At 42.6% G+C, this 20001-nt stretch overlaps 1 protein-coding gene across 1 annotated transcript in view; it reads left to right on the forward strand.

Annotated features, from left to right (window-relative positions):
- LOC145418060 (tryptase beta-2-like) overlaps positions 1–20001 on the forward strand; it is a 61220-nt gene that overhangs the window by 19610 nt on the left and 21609 nt on the right. The window contains exons 2-6 of the mRNA XM_080286593.1: positions 26–212; positions 2998–3112; positions 4525–4666; positions 6355–6494; positions 8802–8967. Of these exons, the coding sequence (XP_080142719.1) occupies positions 26–212; positions 2998–3112; positions 4525–4666; positions 6355–6494; positions 8802–8967 (750 nt within the window). The remainder of the gene's footprint in view (positions 1–25; positions 213–2997; positions 3113–4524; positions 4667–6354; positions 6495–8801; positions 8968–20001) is intronic.

The following is a 20001-nucleotide window of genomic DNA, read 5'->3' on the forward strand; positions in this document are numbered from 1 at the left end:
CTAACTCCACTTTGTCCTTAACCAGCCAACTGCGGCACAGCTCCCATCAGCGTGCAGGAGTTCAGGATCGTGGGTGGACAAGAAGCCTCTCCCAACGAGTACCCATATCAGGCGCTGGTGGTGAGCACTATTGGGCAAAACACGTTCGCTTGTGGGGGATCTATTATCAACCCTCGCTGGATCCTTACCGCTGCACACTGCATCCAGACCCGGTAGGAAAAATAAATGCCGCTCTATAGATTCTTCTGTCTTTTTTTGTCTTTGTCTTTCATTTTTTTTCCTTCCTTCTCTTCTTCTTCCACTTCTTCCACCTCGTCCTCCTTCTCCTTACTAAAGCCTATTCGAGATCATCTGAGAAGAGAAGGGCCTTAAGCTTTGGAAAGCCAGCAGCTAATTGGTTGGCAGAGTGCATTCATTAGTAACGATGCATTTTAAATAATTTTTTATGAGAAGGGTGACAATAACCATTTCTGAAGGCAAGGCTGCTCAAATAAAGTATTTGTATCGTTATTTGTATAGATTAATTTAAAAATGAAGCCTTCCAAGTTTATCAGGTGGCCTAGATACAGGTGGTTTCTGTTCTCCTGGCAAATTCAACATAATGTCCAAGTGATGACGTAAAATTGACTTTAATTTGCCTTAACATGAAAAAGAAAATCAAGGAACTCGTAAAACTTGGTTCGCAAATGTTGATCTGAAAAGAAAACCGAAAATTTCACACATATCTAGGCCACCTGATAGACTTTGCAAGGCATCGTTTTAAAATTAATCCATGCAAATGACAATACATATCTTTTATTCGTGCAATTATGTCGTCAGAAACGGTTATTGCAGCCCTTATAATAAAGAAATGAAATACAATGTATTGTTACTAATGAATGTACTCGGACAATCAATTAGCTGCCAGCTTTCAAATGTTTAAGTCTCTTCTGTTCTCAGACGAAATAGGCTATACTGCTACTACTACTACTACTACTACTACTATTATTATTATTATTATTATTATTATTATTATTATTATTGCTGTTGCTGTTGGTCTTGTTATTATTATTATTTTTGTTATAATTGTTATAATCAATATTACAATTATCATTATTATTATTATTATTATTATTATTATTATCATTATTATTTTAATATTTTTATTCTTATCATCATCATCATCATCATCATCAGTCCTGCGAGGCAGAGTGATATAATTTTCAGCAACTAGGTCAATACCGTTTCGCGAGATTCAGTTTGTTTGTGTGCTTGTCTCTCTGTCTGTCTGTGTGTTTGTGACTTAACTCCTCCTGGGCTGTTTGATGGTTTAGAATGAACCCTCCCACGTGACTTCATCTGGTTACTCCGAAGGTCTTCCACTATTTACAGTTTTCCATCTATGATTTTTAGGGGGTCAGCCCCCTCACCTGATTTTTAAAAAAATCAGATATAGTGAAAGGAGGGCTGAAATTGTTTTAATATCTTAGTACATGTTGTACTCCCTAAAATAAAAGCGATCAGAAATACAGGAAAGTGAGCGTATGGATTTCAACGAAACTTCTCAGGTCAGTTGGTCTGCTTCTTTGATAATGTATTCCACTATGTAAAATTTTCCACCATTATCCACCGTTGTCCACAATTATCTTTAGGGGGCCAGCCCCCGCCAAAACTAATAAAGATACAAATTAACGGAAGGAGTGCAGATATGGCTTTGATATCTTAGTACATGAATAGGCTCCCATCCGCTAACTACTACTACTGCTACTGCTGCTGATGCTGATGTTGCTGCTGATGTTGCTGCTGCTACCAGTGTTCCTCAATTTTCAAAACTATCAACTCGCTGAAACTGATAACATATTTTTAATTTTTATCATCCTCGGAGCAGGCGATCTGACTGACTTAGATAGGATTTCTAAATACTGAAGGGGATCAACAAATGCTGTATGTAACTCTTCCAGTTAAATAATGTTACGTCCCAGTCCCCACACTGCCACAGGCTCCAACAGCAGTAGTTCAGTACAGGAAGGACGTTGCCCAGTGAGTTGTTCTTCCTATGGTCAGCCTTTAGGTGTGCAGTACACAAGATCAGCTGAGGCGAAAATTAACACTGGCTCCTTAAAGTTCACTCTCTTTATTTTCCAAGTAATTCCACTTAAGGTTTTCCAACTTCATTGTTCTCACAAGCACTGGAGCTATACACACTTTACTAACTGCTATTACACTTAAAGCTGAACATCACTTCACGGTTATTACACTTAATGCTTGATACTTCAGTTTTCTCAAGTAACAATGATATACAAACTTCAATAACCCGTCACTGTTTGCCACTGTTTTCACAAGCCCCCAAAATATATTATCTTCACTGACACTGACACTGCACTACACTGAACCAAAACCGACTGCACTTCACTTAAACTGACTTGACATCTCACTGAAACGTGTTCTAGTCTCCACACCATCTTATATAAGCTTGCATTACTCTCGAAACTTATACTTCTCCAACATTCTAGGACATACTGTCTTGCATCAGCCCATAGCAACAACAGTTCCCAACTAAGATATATCAAAACATGCTAGAGTTTTCCTACGTTACTTAACACTCTAAATCATTTACCATATGAACTTAAATTACATAATTTAACAAACAATCACTTAAATAAATCATTATAAAGAAAAAGAGCATAAAAACTGATGCATAACTTACGAAATAACTAAGCTCACAAACAGCAGACAAATTGGCAACTCTGATGACCCGTACCGGAACTTACGGTACCAGAAACGTCTCGAAGGTACGAGACTACCTAACTGGCAAGTCCCCCTTCATAATAATAATAATAATAATAAGAAGAAGAAAAAGAACAACAACAACAATAGTAATAATAATAAGAACAACAATAATAATAAAGCGCAGAATACACCAGACTAATGGGGTTAAAAAACATCCATTGAGCATTGATTTATTTTTCATTTATTAATTTTACTTTATTCATATTATTCATTTCTTTTTACGGTAAGGACGGCGTCGGCGACAGCGGTGGAGATAAACTTGGGCTCCATTGATCAGGCCAACACAATAAACGTACCCGTAGCCCGCTGGATCCCCCACCCCAACTACGATCCCATAACAGAGGTGAGGTTATTCTTGTTTGATACTATTACTACTACTCCTACTACAATCATTATTATTATTATTGTTATCAGTAGTAGTAGTAGTAGTAGTAGTACTATTGTTATTATCAAATATCGAGACCTAGGAGCCATAGCCCGGGCCTCTACGCTCCAGTTTCTTTGGGGGCAAAATGGGATTGATGATGATTATGATGATTGTGAAGATGGGCATTATAGCCACAAAAGTCACAGCTCTAAACCAGGCAATGGTCTTTTTTCATGTTAAAGGTTGCCAGAGATGCATAAGCATTAGCGAAACTTCACCGACATTCCTTTGCCATTCTGTAATACACCAAGTCCTCTCCCAATAAAACTCCAAGAACTCAGGCCCCGAGCTGTGGACGCAAAGCATCGCTCAGTATGCCTCTGCCAAGCCTTGTCCATGAACTCGCTTTACAACCTCCATGACAGGGTTCATTGTGGGTGGAAATGAAACTAAAGATAAAGTAAGTCGATCCCACAAAACCTTGATTTTTGACCCCCAGACCTCTTTGACCTAATTAGTTCATCACTCTTCATATTGTAACTGAGAAAACTTTGGTTGAAATCCGTTGAGGGGTTCAGGAGCTACCGCGTACATACCCATATGACTTCGACTTTTGACTCCTTGACCTTGCTGACTTAATTAATTCATCGTCTTTTCATAATGTATCACCGACAAGATGGGTCGAAATCCGTTGAAAGGTTCACGAAATATTGCGCCCAAACCTGTATGACCTTGATCTTTGATCCATTGCCCTTGCTAACCTAATCTTTGCATCATCTCTTCATACCGTATCACTGACAAAGGTTTGGTCAAAATCCGTCGAGGGGTGCAGGAAATGTCGCGCCCACACCCATATGACCTTGCCCTTTTACCGCTTGATCTTGCTGACCTAATCATTTCATCGTACCTTCATACTGTATCACTGACAAAAGTTTGGTCGAAATCCGTCGCGGGGTTCAGGAGATATCGCGCTCACATGGATAATCTAAGTTGACCCCATATGACATTGACCTTTGACCCCTTGATCTAGTTGACCTAATCAGTTCATCATCTCGCACAACATCACTGAGAAAAATTTGGTGGAAATCCGTCAATGGATTCAGGAGATATCGCTCCCAAATGAGTGTTATGGACGCAAGGACCCACGCTCGGATCCACGCATGTACGGATGGACAGATCAATCACTCAGTGTCTCCTCTACCATAGGTGTGTGAAGGCATAATAAATCAATGGAAAAAAAATAAAGCATAATTCAAAGTTCCAGGTCCATCACCACCTCACCTCTCCACTACCCTTTCTATCATGTCCCTTTCTCATCTTCTTCACTTCTCTCCCATCCCTCACTTTCCTCCCTTATCAAATGTCCCTCTTCACCTCGTCTCCATCAGGCCAACGACATCGCCCTGGTGGAGCTGCAGTCTGACCTCACCTTCAGCGCCTCCATCCAACCCATCTGCCTGGCTCTGGAGTCTGACATACCTTTCGGCGGCAAGGCTGTGGTTACTGGATGGGGGGACGTCGAGTATGACTGTAAGGGTTTTGTGTTTATTATCGCCCTCGTTGAGCAAAACGAGGCAATATAATTTTGTCAGTGTGTGTGTGTGTGTGTGTGTGTGTGTGTGTGTGTGTGTGTGTGTGTGTGTGTGTGTGTGTGTGTGTGTGTGTGTGTTGCCAAAATATCTCTATAAATTGTGCATGAATTCTCACCAAACCTTCAGGAAATAGCAACCATGTGGATGTGCTGTAAGTCTATTACTTTCAGTATTTTACCAAAGACAACCGAATGCCAGCCGCCATATGTTTTCATCACCTGGCTTTAGCAAGGCGAAGTGATATACCTGTAGTTTTTTTTTTAACGTATGTTTGTGTATGGTTGTTTTTGTATGTATCTGTTGGTAAAATATCTCGAAAAGTTGTGGATTAATTTTCACAAAACCTTCAGGAAATAGCAACTATGTGGATGTGCAGAAGCCTATTACTTTGGCGAAGATTTGATCCAAGGAGACCTAATGCCAGCGGCGATATGGTTTTTAATATGGATTGAACGGCTTTGAATTGCAGTAATTGAATTCCGTAAAGTTTTGCAAATTTTCTTCAGATTTGATTTGTAGGTAACTAGTACTTAAGTCAACAACTTATTTTGGCTGGTGATTAACACTCGGCCCCCGAATGCTTTTATTTCATTATACATTTGATCGCAGTATAGAATGCAGACCTCTGAATTTTGAAGATCAGTTGTGGAATGTCTGTGGTTGTTAGATATGGTCAGCATGCATCCCACATTATACAGCAGAGCGCAGTCAGCATTAATAGGGGACGGTCAGCCACGTCCCTTCCGCGACATGCGTTTCAGATATTTATCTCATCAGACTTGGATGTTCGCATTCCACTTTGCCACTTAAGTATGAAGCATAATATCTAAAGATCCGTATATATATAACCTTGACTACAGTGGTGTTCTTTCATTTTGAACAAACTCTTTTATCTGTGTTACCCAGTCTGTTTCCTCATCATCCTAAAGCCCTATTGTTTGCATATGTTCCTTACATGTCCTAATCCTGTATATTTTCCAAGTACTATATTCTACTGATTCTCTTCCTCAGTCTTGCTACATTTTTTCTTTATAATTTTTCACCATTATACATCAAGGATGAATAGTTATCCATACTTTTAATTACTTTCTCCTTAGTGACAAATGTTTCCCTTTTTCCAGTCTCTTTCCTCAATGACTTCAGTTTTACTCTCTCTCTCTCTCTCTCTCTCTCTCTCTCTCTCTCTCTCTCTCTCTCTCTCTCTATCTATCTATCTATCTATCAATCTATCTCTCTCTCTCTCTTTCATCAGTAGTATCAACCTCATATTTTCTTCACTGTCCCCTCTTTCCTCCTTCTGTTTCCCCCCATGACCTCTGCTTCCCTCTTCTTTCTTCCCTCCTTTTCCTCCATGACCTCAACCTTCCTATCTTTCCTCCCTGCTTTTTTCACTGACCTCTGATTTCTACTCTTTCCTCCCTCCGTTTCCTCCCTGACCACTACTTCTCTTTCCTATCTCTGTTTCCTCCGTGACTGCTACCTCTCCCTCTTTCCTCCCTCCATATCCTCCACGATTTCTCTCTCTTTCCTCCCTCTCTCTCTTCATTGACTTATACCCCTCCTCTACCTCTCCCTCTTTCCTCTCCCCGTTTCCTCCATCACATTTACCTCTTCCTTCACCTTCAGCCACCGCCGTGCCCCCGACGATACTTCGGGAGGTGGCTCTAGATGTGATCACCATCGAGCAGTGTCAACAGCTTGTGGCACTCCCTGCTGACACCTCCACCGTCGTCTGTACACTTACTCCCTCGAAGGATTCTTGTCAGGTGGGGTTTGACACAGTCGTTTGTTATCATCACACCTTTTTGAGATGTGCCTGATTATTATACCTGCCTCATCTCCACGTTTCTCTTACTATCTCACCTGTTTAATTGCCTCGCCCGGACGGAGTCCGGCAAGGTATTGTTTTCGGTAGTTTGTTTGTTTGTTTGTCAGTTTCTCTCATTCTTTGTTTGTTAGCAACATTAAGGAAAAGCGGCTGAATGAAATTATATAAAACTTTCAGGATTTGTGGGCACTGGTCCCCGAAGGAAATGATTAAATTTTGGAGGTAATTGAGTGACCCTGAAAGGTCAAAATCAAGGTCACGGATTTTCAGAGAGCTATAACTTGAAACTGTTTGAAGATAGAGATATTTACTGTTAAAAACATATAGCAGCTCCAATATGGGCTTTCATTTGCCACCAAGACCTTTGACCTTGAGTGACCTTGAAAGGTCAGACTCAAGGTCACGGTTATTCAGGGGACGAAACTGGTTGAAGGTAGATATTTACTATTATCAACATATAGGAAGTCCCATATAGGTTTTTTTTATCTTTGACCTTAAGTGACCCTGGAAGGTCATACTCAAAGTCGCGGATATTCAGGGAACTGTACAGGTAACTCGAAACTGGTTAAGACAGAGATATTTACTACTATCAAGATAACTATAGGATGTCTCACATAGGCTTTCCTATGGCACTATGACCTTTGACCTTGAATGACCTTCAAATATCAAATGCAAGAGAGGCTATAACTTGCAAACCGCTGAAACTAAAATAAATCCTGTCGGGCGAGGTTTGTTGTGCCTGGTACCACTTGACTGAACCTGATTTTCTCACCTTTCTTACCTGCATACTGCCTAACCCTCATGCTTGTCTGACCAGCATACGTATCTTACCTTTCCCTCTATTTTTGGTTTTCCTTCCCGACTTTCATAACTTGCGTATGTACATATCTGTCTCGTCTTCACATATGTCTTATCTGTGTCTAACTATGGTATCTGTCTTACCTACATATCTGCTTTACCTTCATAACTCTCCTTCATGCCTGTCTCACCTTAACCTCTTTCTCACCTTCACACCTGTTGCACTTGCACGCCTGTTACTTCATTACAGCTCCACACCGGTCAAACATCGACTCCTTTCATAACCCCACACCAGCTGTTTTACCTCGTTCTGTCTCACCTTCGCAGTATATACACATGTTCTAAATTTTAATCTGTCATATTCCTGCATCAGTGTCATCGCCAACACCTGATTCACCTGTCGTAGATCTCGATGCTTGATACACATGTGTCACATTTCCACAACAAACCACACCTGTCACACTTCCATGGCTGTCATACCCGTGCCACATTTCCATACCTGCCTCAGTTTCACATTTCTTTTATATCCATGCTTCACACCATATTCAGTAAATTAGTATGGACCCGTCTTGAAGGCTGCCAGCCTAGCTAGTTCTCCATACCTGTTGTAATTCTACACATGGTACTTGTACCACACTTTCACATTTCCCACCCTGTCCCACGTACAAAAGTGTGACAACGGTGTCGCCCTAGTCACACTTTAACATGCGTAATGCCTCCAAACCCGCTGTACCTCCAGACCTGTCATATATTTACTCCTATCACACACTGACACAAACCACACCTCCCCACCTACCAAATCCACAATACCTCCACTGGTGTATAACCTCCACCCGATCTCCATACCTACCACAACTGTGCCACATATCAAAAGGTGGCAACAGCGACCCTCTGTTCATAGAACCACCTGATGGTCGGTGGGAACAAGTGGGCACCGTGGTCACAGACCCGAGTCTACTAACCTAACTTACCCCAACCTGGTCTAACTCAACACAGTCTTAACCTAAGCTAACCTAATTAAGGTAGACTATGCTAACACAACCAGACCAATTCAAGTATAGCGTAACTTAACCTATTCAAAACCAAACCTAACCCAAACAGACCTAAGTAAACTCCAAACCTATCACAACGCAGCACAACTTTACCCAGTCTAACCTAACCTGACTAATCCTAACGTAACCCAGCTGAACGAACCTAACTCGGCCTAAATTAACCCAGCCCATCCTAATCTAGCTTAGCCTAACCTATCCTAACGCAACCTAACTCAACCTAACCAAACGACACCCAATCACCTTAGTCCAATGCAGCGTAACGTGAGCAAATCTGAAGAACCTAACCAGTCCAACCCAATCAAACCAAACCCAATCCAACTCAACTAAACCCAACTCAACCTAACCCATCCAACCCTAATCTAACCCAGCCCAACCTACCCCAACCTAACCAACAGGGTGACAGCGGCGGGGCCCTTGTGACGCGGCTGTGTGACGGTCGTTGGGCGGCGTTTGGCATTGTGAGCTATGGTGATGGGTGCGCCGGCGCCGTCAACCCAGGAGTCTACACCAGGGTACCCGCCTACACCGACTGGATCACCTCATTTGTCGGCTCCGGGGCTTGTTAACCACTTGACCACCAAGGCACTCGTTGGCCCCTTCACCACGAGCATATATTTACAATTTTAATAACTTCACTAGAAAATTTTAAACCCCGTCGCTTCAAACACATTTTCTGCACTTTAATCGGGCTGTCTCTTTAATTTATTAATCAGCTTAAGAGAAACGCTATGGAGTAGAAATATAAGATACTGACTTCATTAACCCCTTCACTACGATAAGTTCTTTATCATTTAACTCCCAAGCACTGACGGGGTCATGTTATTTATCGGTGCTTGTTAACTGGAGCTCGTTCACCATTAGGAGGACACTTGTTAACTGTTTCATTGCATCAGGTGGCCCACGACACACGATAATTGAGATGTGTAATGTATGAACCAGTCCGTTTATAAAAATCTCACTTTTCGCTTTGGTGTTGTTTGTCTGTGAGTAAAACATAAGAGATGCCCTGTGGTCTAGTGGTACAGTACTCGACTTGGAGTCTGCTCGAGCCCTATGCACAACATGTCGAAATTCCCATAGGTGTCGCAGTATTTATCTGTCATGTCAAATGCCACAAGGGACGTCGGTCAGTCCTCTACCCTTAAGTATTGTATTAGCCTAGTCTCGGGACCTTACGTCTTAAGACAGTTGACAATTACCGTTTTATCTCTTTGGTTTTGTGAATTATTTTTGGTATTAGATAATCTTCCTCTAGTAGCTTTTTTTTTCATGTGGTGGAACTGGGCCGCTCCCACAACTGGAATTGTAAGCCGTGGTTGCGTAAAATTCTGAGTCTTACTTATGAAGTAAGAATGAATCTCCATGGTTACTATTTAAAGTTACCCTCCATTCTGACTACACTTGTCCATCAACTGAACTGAAAGGGGTTAGAGATGTTTGTCTGGTCAGAGTAAATGCACTGTAGTATTGTAATTCATTTAATAAGTCTTGAGCTTCCAATAAATCTACCAGCAGCAATGGATACTTTTATTCTCAGCCTTAACTCCCTTTTCCATTTTATTCTTGCTGTCCAGTCGATTTTTCTCTGCCTTTTTTTTAATGCAAGAAAGAAAGAACTAATGGCCAGGAACCTGCAAATTGTTCCCTTCAAGGAAAAAAAAAAAAGCCAAATTCAAGATCCGTGCATTTCGAGATGCCTGGACACAATGCGTTTGAATGACTGGAGATCATAGGCAATAGGAAATACATACAGAGGGGGACAGTTCCAGAGTTGACCTGTTGCATATATGAAGGACTGGGAGTAATGGTTAACTCTTGCATTAGAGAGTTGGAGAGAAATGGGATGAGAGTTTGTTGCTAGAAGGGTGTTTAGCGTCCATCGTTGTGGTGGAATGATGCAAGCAGACAATTCAAAGGAGCCTAACAATTGAAGTAGCGATAGAAAATAAAGATGCAACAGTGCGGTGAAGAGACAGAGGTTGAAGGAAGCCAGCAAGCGGAGGAGAGTTAATGAGACGAAAAGCCTTTGACTCCATCTTGTTGTGAAGAACTGTATGTGGGGAGTCTCCCCACACATGAGAGGTGTACTCTACACAGGAACGAATAAAACCCGTGAATATAAGTCAACAACTGTGCAGGGGTAAAGAAGGCACGGAGTCGGCTTAGCATAAATAATCTCTTAGAAGCAGATTTTACAACAGAGGAAATGTGTTCTTTCCAAGATAAATCCCGAGAGATGAAACCCCAAGTATATTTAAAGATGATGCAGGATTAAACTGGATATTATTATAAATTAGAGGGTACTTCTGTAGAAGATGCTGTCGGGTTGGTAGATATAACAACTGAGTTTTTGATACATTAAAAACAACAAGATTACTTTACCCCAATCAGAGATATGAGCCAAGTCAGACATTAGGTGTGCCATAGCCTCATCACTTGTTTGTTGAAGTAACTGCTGAGATGGACGCTGCGGGAAACAAATGAAAAGATGAAGGGTGGAGTCACCAGCATATGAGTGGATAACGTTAGATGTACAGTACCTCTTATGCTTTTGAAGAGGGATTATAAGAGGTCCAGGAACTTTCTATTTCAGATTTTGCAGATTGACGCACAGTATTTGTGCCCACTTGTTTACTATTACCGGAGACTTCACGATTTCGGAGGTCAACCCCAAATAGCTTATGTCTGAACTGGAGGTCATGTGAGTGTCCACGCCAAAAACTGGGCTGCTGGGTCCAGTCATTCGAGAGTGTCTTATCTGTGACCTCAAATGACCTCCGAGCAGTGACCGGAAATGACCTCGGAGGTCAACCTCACACACCCTATGTCCGAACTGGAGGTCATGGGAGTCTCCATGCCAAAAATTTGGCTGCTGGGTCCAGTTGTTCGAGGGTGTATTACCGGTGACCTCAAATGACCCCAACCGGCGACCTCAAATGACCTCGGATGCCTCACAAAGCCTATGTCTGAACTGGAGGTCATGTAAATCACCATGCCAAAGATTATCCCGGTGTTGCCCGGGACATAAAGGTGAACACTCTGAAGGTGACCTCAAATGACCCAGATCTGAATTTTGACCCCTCCTAGAACAATCCTTGGGTCACCCTGATTCAGAATATATATGGGTCTGGGGGTCTATGGTTCTTGGTTTCGGCGTTATAGCAGGACAAACAAATAAACAAACAACGCCTCTCATATATATATACCGGTATATATATATATATATATATATATATATATATATATATATATATATATATATATATATATATATATATATATATATATATATATATATATATATGGTTCTGGGCGTCTCTGGCCCTTGGTTTGAGCGTTATAGCAGGACAATCAAACAACGCAGCTCATATATATATATATATATATATATATATATATATATATATATATATATATATATATATATATATACAATTATATCAATACATACATACATTACTTAAATGGAATTATCTACATGTACATGCGTATATATATGTGTGTGTGTGTGTGTGTGTGTGTGTGTGTGTGTGTGTGTGTGTGTGTGTGTGTGTGTGTGTGCTATGGTACAGTTCTGTATGTGATATGGTGCGGGTATGGGTGTCAGATATGATGTATGACAGATATGGATCTAGGACAGGTATGTGGTGAGCATAATGAAGTATGGTGAGTCAGGTATATGTGAGTGACTCCCACAATTATTATACAGTACAGAGAGCCAGGAATATAGGAGAGAGAGAGAGAGAGAGAGAGAGTGTTACCCATAGGTGAGAGTGCATACAGCTGTGTGGTTTAGTATAAATATTATATCTACATACATGCCACGTGTACAGCTCGCCCCAAGAAAGACAGGTGTGGAGAAACAGGTGTGTCGACACTCAGTCCAGGTGTATGTGTGTGTGTGTGTGTGTGTGTGTGTGTGTGTGTGTGTGTGTGTGTGTGTGTGCTGAGCTATGGTCTGCTTTCTTGTTTTGTAGTGGATGGTGTTATTCGTATTATCTGTGAATGTCTAGGTTAGATTGTTATCTGAACTTCTTGTTTATTAAAGACTACCGACATACACACACACACACACACACACACACACACACACACACACACACGCATACACACACGTGGAGACGAGCTCGATAAACCATTTGACAGAAACTGAAGCTCGATAAACCATTTGACAGAAACTGAAGCTCGATAAACCATTTGACAGAAACTGAAAAATAACTTACAATTAAATCTTCTTTCGGTCATAATGTTGATATGGGTGAATTCACCACCTCTGAAACTGAGAGTAAAAGAAGGTTCAAAATATTATTATAAATTTCGTTGGATTAGTCCAGACTGCGTTTTAGCTAGACGAATATCACATGAAAATGGTTTTGAATTATTATCACGTACTTGCTGAACAATATTATAGTTTGATTTAGCCGTAAACAAAGAAAACACGAGTATAAACTACTTTCTCAAACACTGTGTAAAAAAATGAACTGTTTTCGATATTTTTTATTCCTTACTTTCAGCCAAATCGAAGCATCACCTGTTCCGCAAATACTTAATATTAGGTTAAAGCTATTTTCACATGATATTTCTCAAATTTAATCTTCACTAATGCTAGTACTTCGAATTTAATCAATATTGACATTCCCATCTTCCGTGTGGCCCAGCACTCGCAAATTTTCTGACAGACCCTCTCCTATCCTGTAACCCAAGGCATACTTACCTGGAGAATACTCAAGGGTTCAATGTTAGGTGGGGTATGGCTTAGGCGGTGTGCCTCTTTACGACTACGCATCATTCCGGCCACATCGAAGCTTGGTAGTGTGTCAATGCTCTATAGGAGATGCCATGGTCAGCCTTTTGATTTCTGTGCGTTAGCAAGCTATTGATTTAAGATTTCTCTCTCTCTCTCTCTCTCTCTCTCACACACACACACACACACACACACACACACACACACATGCACACACACACATACACACACACACACACATATACACAGGAGTGTGCCTACGTCATGTGTGTGTGTGTGTGTGTGTGTGTGTGTGTGTGTGTGCGTGACAAATTTACTTTATAAGCACATCCTGCGTGTAGGGAAAGGTGAGCTGTGTGCGTGTGTGTGTGTGTGTGTGTGTGTGTGTGTGTGTGTGTGTGTGTGTGTGTGTGTGTGTGTGTGTCCCCATCATTGTTCATGCATCTGCTTACACGTGAGTGATTCCTCACACGTGAATGGTGTGCACCTCTTTATTTGTTCTGTATATACAGGACCTAAAGAATGTATGTGTCAATGTGTGTTGTGAAAACGCACATGTGACCTACTTAGAGCTGGATAACTGGGTTTTGCTTGACTCACAAAAACACAAATTTACACAGACAGACAGACACACACACACACACACACACACACACACACACACACACACACACACACACACACACACACACACACACACACACACACACACACACACACACACAGCCACTGGCATAGTTACCCCAGTAGCGAATAGATGAAACAGAAGATTAGAGGATAATGTAGGGAGATATAGGCTAGCCGACAAGAACGTAAATCTTTTCTGTTGATCAATTTTGCTGTCTGTAAGGGTAGAACTCTAGACCTCACTATCTTCCATCTGTTTACTCACCGGTCAGATTTTCTGTTTCCGGACAGATAAGAATAATTGTTTTTCCCAGAACTTCGCAGAGACCTTTTGTCCTTGACCATAAGTGGGTGTGACATATAGTGTGGCAGGAGCAAAATGAGGGTATTTTCCCTATGCAAGTCTAAAAACGTTTTCTTGGTGGCTCGTTATTGGCTATGTGTGAGATGTGTTAACTCGCTTTTGGTAGAAGGTGCCTCCTTTGTTTGTGTATGGCTGGAGATTACATTTAAGACAGCCTAGTGGCTAGTTAGCTGGGAAAGGCGGAGTAAGGCTACTTTATAAGCTTAAGAAACTAGCGAGAGAGGGACTTTTTGGTCACTTTTAGGTCACTCTTTGTCACATTTTGTTACACATTTTGTTACACATTTTGTTACACTTTTCCTCATATCTTCACACATTACTAAACAAGTTACTTTGATTACAAAACACACTGTTTGTTTATCATCTCCCATTTTGGTTCACTTCTCCATATAACACTAGTGTGTGGATTATATCTGGATTATACCATTAACGAGTTCTGGTCTTCAGGCTCTGTGAGTACGTAGCCTCCACTGATTGTAATCTGGTTAGGTAAGAGAAATAACTCCTTTTATATTTGTACTGTGAGGCCTATGTAAATTCCCCTTTGTAAGACGAATCCTGGCTTCTTCTTTGGTGTGTCTATGTTATAGTGTAAAGTAAGGTTACTTTTTTTGTGAGCTTTGAGCTTTACCTTACCCCTTTGGGTGATTGATTAAGAGTTAAGAGTGCACCGTAATATATACCCCAGTAACAACGCACACACACACACACACACACACACACACACACACACACACACACACACACACACACACACACACACACACCTGCCAGAGTCAGTTCATTCACTATTAAGTTCAAAGAGGGCAGCCAGGACCTTGCCATGAGTTTCACTTTACACACCAAATCCAACCAGCTCGTTCCATCATTTCCACCACCTCCGTAACTTCCATACCTCTCTTTCCCACAGATTCATTAACTATATCCATCCACATTTTCCTTGTCCTGCCACACCTGCAGTTCATCTACCGTCTTCTTGGCCTATCTCACCTCCAATTCGTCCACCTTCTCTTTGGCCTACAAAAACCTCTTATTCATCCACCTCCTTCTCGACCTACCTCACTTCCTATTCATCCACCTACTTCTTGGCCTACCACACCTACCCCCACCTTCAAACTGATGCACATACAGCCATCTCATCACCATTCCCTCAACCATTCCTTCAACATGGCCACAGCCCCAAAATACAGTATCTTCTATCCTATTTTCAACATGCTTCTTCACTCCATCTCTTTTACGAATAACGTTGTTCCTTACCCTTCACACTCACTCCAAATCAATTCCTCAACAGTCCTTTTTTCAAGTTTCTTACTCATAACTTTCCACACCCACGCCATACCAGACACATCCCTTTGTCAATGAGGGCACCATTCTCCTCATACCTTAATAATTATAATCCTGGTTTTTGTCCTTTTTTTTTTTATCATATTTTATGTGGCTCAGCCGTTCCCTTCAAGGAAAAACAAACAAAAAAGAGCCAGATTCAATATCCATTAATGTCCAGATGCCTGGACACATTGTGTTTAAGAGACTGGAGGTCAGAGGCAGAAGGAAATACAGACTAAAGAAGACGGTTCCAGAGCTGACCTGTGCTTATGTACAGTAAATGACTGAAGATAACAGTTAACACTTGCATTAGAGACCTGGACCGAAAAGGGGCGAGAATGCAATACCAGATTGGTGCTATGTGCCTGCTATGATAGAGGGAGGGGTGCAAGCAGAACCTTCAGAAGAGCAGTGACCAGTGAAGTATCGACAGAAAACCGATAAAGATGCGACACAGCGACGTAAAGAGAAAGGCTGAAGGGAGTCAATGAGAGTAGGCGAGTTGATGGGACGAAAAGTTTTTGGCTCCACCCTGCTTAGAATAGATGTATGCAGGTGAGTTTCCTTCGTCTCCCATTTTTTTGCATCGCTCGGCTACAGCATCTAAAGGAATGGATGTGGAAGAAAACAGTATAAAACATATCTATGTGGAATATAGAAGTGTTTATAAAGCAGTGGTGGCAATGGTGCACCTGGTGTTTATGTGGTCATTGCACTAACACATCACCCCATCCAAAACACTCATATCCCACTATCACCTGCTCCTCTCTCTCTCTCTCACTCTCTCTCTCTCTCTCTCTCTCTCTCAGTATCTATCCATATCCATATATATATATATATATATATATATATATATATATATATTAACTTATGTATCACCAGCCCATCTCCTTCTATCCACCTCTCGTGTTTCCCTATTCAAATTATTTCCCTCATCATCTCCCTCCCCATCTTCCCTCGGACACTCGTTTCCTCTACTTCTTCTCCCTCCCCACCTCTTCTTCCAACCATTATTTCCTCCTTCTCATTTCTCCTTCCTAGCTCCTAATATCATTCACTCTATGTCTCTCAATTTTCTATCCATCCCTCTCTTGTGATCCATCCCAAACCTCCCTACCTTTCCCCTCCACTGCTTCTCTTTCCTCCTCATTCTTTCGCCATAGTTTCACTAGCCCCCACTACCTCTCCTCCCTCCTTAACTTTCCTCCATCCCTCCCCTGCCCTCTCTCACCTCTTTTCACCCCCTCCCAGCCTTCACCCACCCACTCCCCTCACATGAATAATCTACACCCACCACCTCTACGTTTGTGCTACCAATCGCCTTACACCCGCTTCAATATCCTACCATTAACCCACTTACCCCTGTGTTCCTCATCTTCCCAAACCTTCCCCTGCTTCCCTTATCCCCTCCCTAAGCTTCCAAACCCCCATTTTTACCAATCATCCCCTTCCCCTTCTTCTCATCTACGTTCGTAGTGCACATCCCCATTTTGACTGGCTCTCAACCCACATTCCCCCACATTTCTCATCCCATACCTACCCAACCCTCCCCACATCTTCCCCATTCTCCCCCACCCCCTCCCCACACCCACGGCCCATACAATCAACCATTTTTCTCCTACCCCTCCTCCTCACCCATTCCCTCCCTTCTTAACTAACACGCATAGGAACTTCATATCGCGGGTTCCTTTTTTACGCGAACCCCGTTTGCGCGGTGAGCATCAAAGAAAGCACAGAGTGTCGTCATCTTTTTGTGAGACAGGCTTTGTGTGTGCAAAGGCTCTACCGACAGTCAACCCACTTTCCCCCACCCTACCCCAGAATCTATGGCCCCACGCAATCATTACTCTCTCCATGTCAACCCCCCTCCCCTTTTCTATCCCCTCTCCAGCACGCTCACAAACACCAGTTCCCATCCCCTTTCTTTCCCATAACCCCATTCCCCCACCCACTTTCCCCTCTCCCATCCCAGCATCTCCTACCCTTTTTTCATTACCCATCCCACTCCTTCTTCGCCCTTTTTTCACTCATCCCATTATCCTCTCTAATTTTTTCCTGACCCATCCAACTCCTTTGCTTTCTACTTCCCCTCACCCATCCACTCCCCCTCCGCCTTTTCCTTTATCCATCCCATTCCCCCTTCCCATTTCCCTCACCCATCCCATAACCACTGCCCCTTTCTTTTTAAGTATCCCACACACCCTCCCCATTCCCTCACCCAATCCACTCCCCCTCCTCTTCTTCCCTTACCCACCCGGCTTCCCCTCCCCCTTTCCCTCATCTATCCCCTCCCCCTCTCCCTCACCCATTCCGCTCCCCCCTCCCCCTTTCACTAGCACTCACATTGTTTTTCAAGCCCTATCCCCCCATTATCACCCCCCTTCGTGCTCGGAATAAAAGGGAGCACAAACCACAGTCTTTCTTTCTGAGAGTCAGGTTGTGGGTGAGAGCAGACAGAAGGAACAGCACACAGACTCCCAGCATGGCCGTCACTCAGCGCTGGAAAGTCAGGGACCAACGCAAACACGAGCGTGATTTAAGTCGTATTCTAAATAACAATGAAGGAATCGTTGCACCTCTTCCGCAGTGACTTAGTTTGCTTAATTTCACCTTAACAATTGCTTGTATGTTATTTATATTGTTTTTATATCACCATGTGCGCCAGTAGCATACAAGATGAAATTAAGGTGTACAGTGTAGAATGAATCGCTAAAGAAGAGGTGCTACTTAATCTTCAGGGCCACTAAGAATGCGGCACCCAGGCATACGTCCATCATTGTTGTGTTGTCGGTTGCTTGGTGATTGGACTATACCGTTTTTACTCTAACTTGGCCTTAAATTGACAACTCTCCACCTTGATTGCTGAACCGTAGATACAGATTAACAATAGAATATGAATATAGTCACAAAAACTTGCAAAGGAAAGCATGTAGAACCGTAGCATTGTTTTCATCTGCCACTGAGTTACTTAAAATAAACAATAAAAGGACGAAAATCTGGGCCAGGTTAAGGTGAAAGGGGTATATTGTTTTTTGTTGTCGTTGAGTTGTGTTCTTGGGGTGCACTGTTTTCAGCTTTTCCTGTGTGATATAAAAGAACCCAAGGCAGAGGGTGTGCGAAGTTTGCCCTTTCTTAAGCCGACTGAACAAATAGGAAACTGAATTCAAGATAGTTGGTTAAATCTTTTCAGTACTCTGACGTCGTATTTATCGCATTCTTGTGTAGGAGAGAAGTTCTAAACTGGAATAATTATTTACACTCATCACTAATACCTTCGCCATTAGAGCATTCTCCTATACTGAGAAAAGTGTTTAATATTAACAAATAAAAAAGAAAAAAAGAAAAAGATGTGATCGTATCGAAAGTAAGCAGCTTGATAATTCCGTGTGTACAGAGCAATTTTGGGGTTGCAGTTTCGTAATGCCTCTTCCTCAGCGACTTCCTGACCAATGATCGCCTTGTCATCCTCTCTTGTGTTGCTAATTTAAGCTAAATTGATAGAAAAAAGATATAAATGACATTATAAAATAATATTAAACGTTATTTCCATGTTTCACCGTATCATTCCCTTGTGTGGTACTGATGCAAGCTATGTCGATATTCAAAAGATCAGAGCATCGGAAAGTAGAGCATCAAGGTGTGAAATGCTAAATACATTACTAAGGAAGAGGTGTTATCAAGCTTGTACAGCCAGCGACAGTACGGGTCCATATAACAAGCTGTGGTGTGGTGTGTGGGGATGTGGTGTGGTGTTTGAGGGTGTGGTGTGTGGGTGTGGTGTGTGGGGATGTGGTATGCGGGGGTGTGGTGCGTGGGAATGCAGTATGCGGGGGTGTGGTGTGTGAGGGTGAGGTGTGCGAGGGTGTGGTGTCAGGTTGTGATGTGTGAGGGTGCGCTGTGCGAGGGTGTGGTGTCAGGCTGTGATGCGTGAGGGTATGGTGTGTGAGGGTGTGGTGTGTGCGGGTGTGGTGTGTGCTGGTGTGGTGTGTAAGGGTGTGGTGTGTGAGGGTATGATTTGTGAATGTAGTGTGTGAGGGTGTAGTGTGTGACGGTGTGGTGTGTTGGGGTGATGTGTAGGGGTGTGGTGTGTGAAGGTGTGGTGTTTGGGATTGTGGTGTGTGGCGGTGAGGTGTGTAACGGTGTGGTGTATGAAAGTGCAGTGTGTAGGGTTAGTGTGTGAGGGTGTGATGCTTGAGGGTGCAGTGTGTGAGGGTGCAGTGTGTGAGGGTGCAGTGTGTGAGGGTGCAGTGTGTGAGGGTGCAGTGTGTGAAGGTGTAGTGTGTGAGGGTGTAGTGTGTGAGGGTGTGGTGTGTAGGGGTGTGGTGTGTAGGGTGTGGTGTGTGAAGGTGTGGTGTGTGGGATTGTGGTGTGTGAGGATGTGGTGTGTGAGGGTGTGTTGTGTGAGAGTGTGGTGTGTGAGGGTGTGGTGTGTGAGGGTGTGGGGTGCATGGGGGTGTGATGTCTGTGGGTGTGGTGTGTGAGGATGTGGTGTGATAAGGGTTGCTGTGTGAGAATGTGGTGTGTGAGGTTGTGG

This window comes from Coenobita brevimanus, chromosome 112 (genome assembly GCF_032717465.1).
Source record: "Coenobita brevimanus isolate Jiangsu-jjx chromosome 112, ASM3271746v2, whole genome shotgun sequence".
NCBI classification, from domain to species: domain Eukaryota; kingdom Metazoa; phylum Arthropoda; class Malacostraca; order Decapoda; family Coenobitidae; genus Coenobita; species Coenobita brevimanus.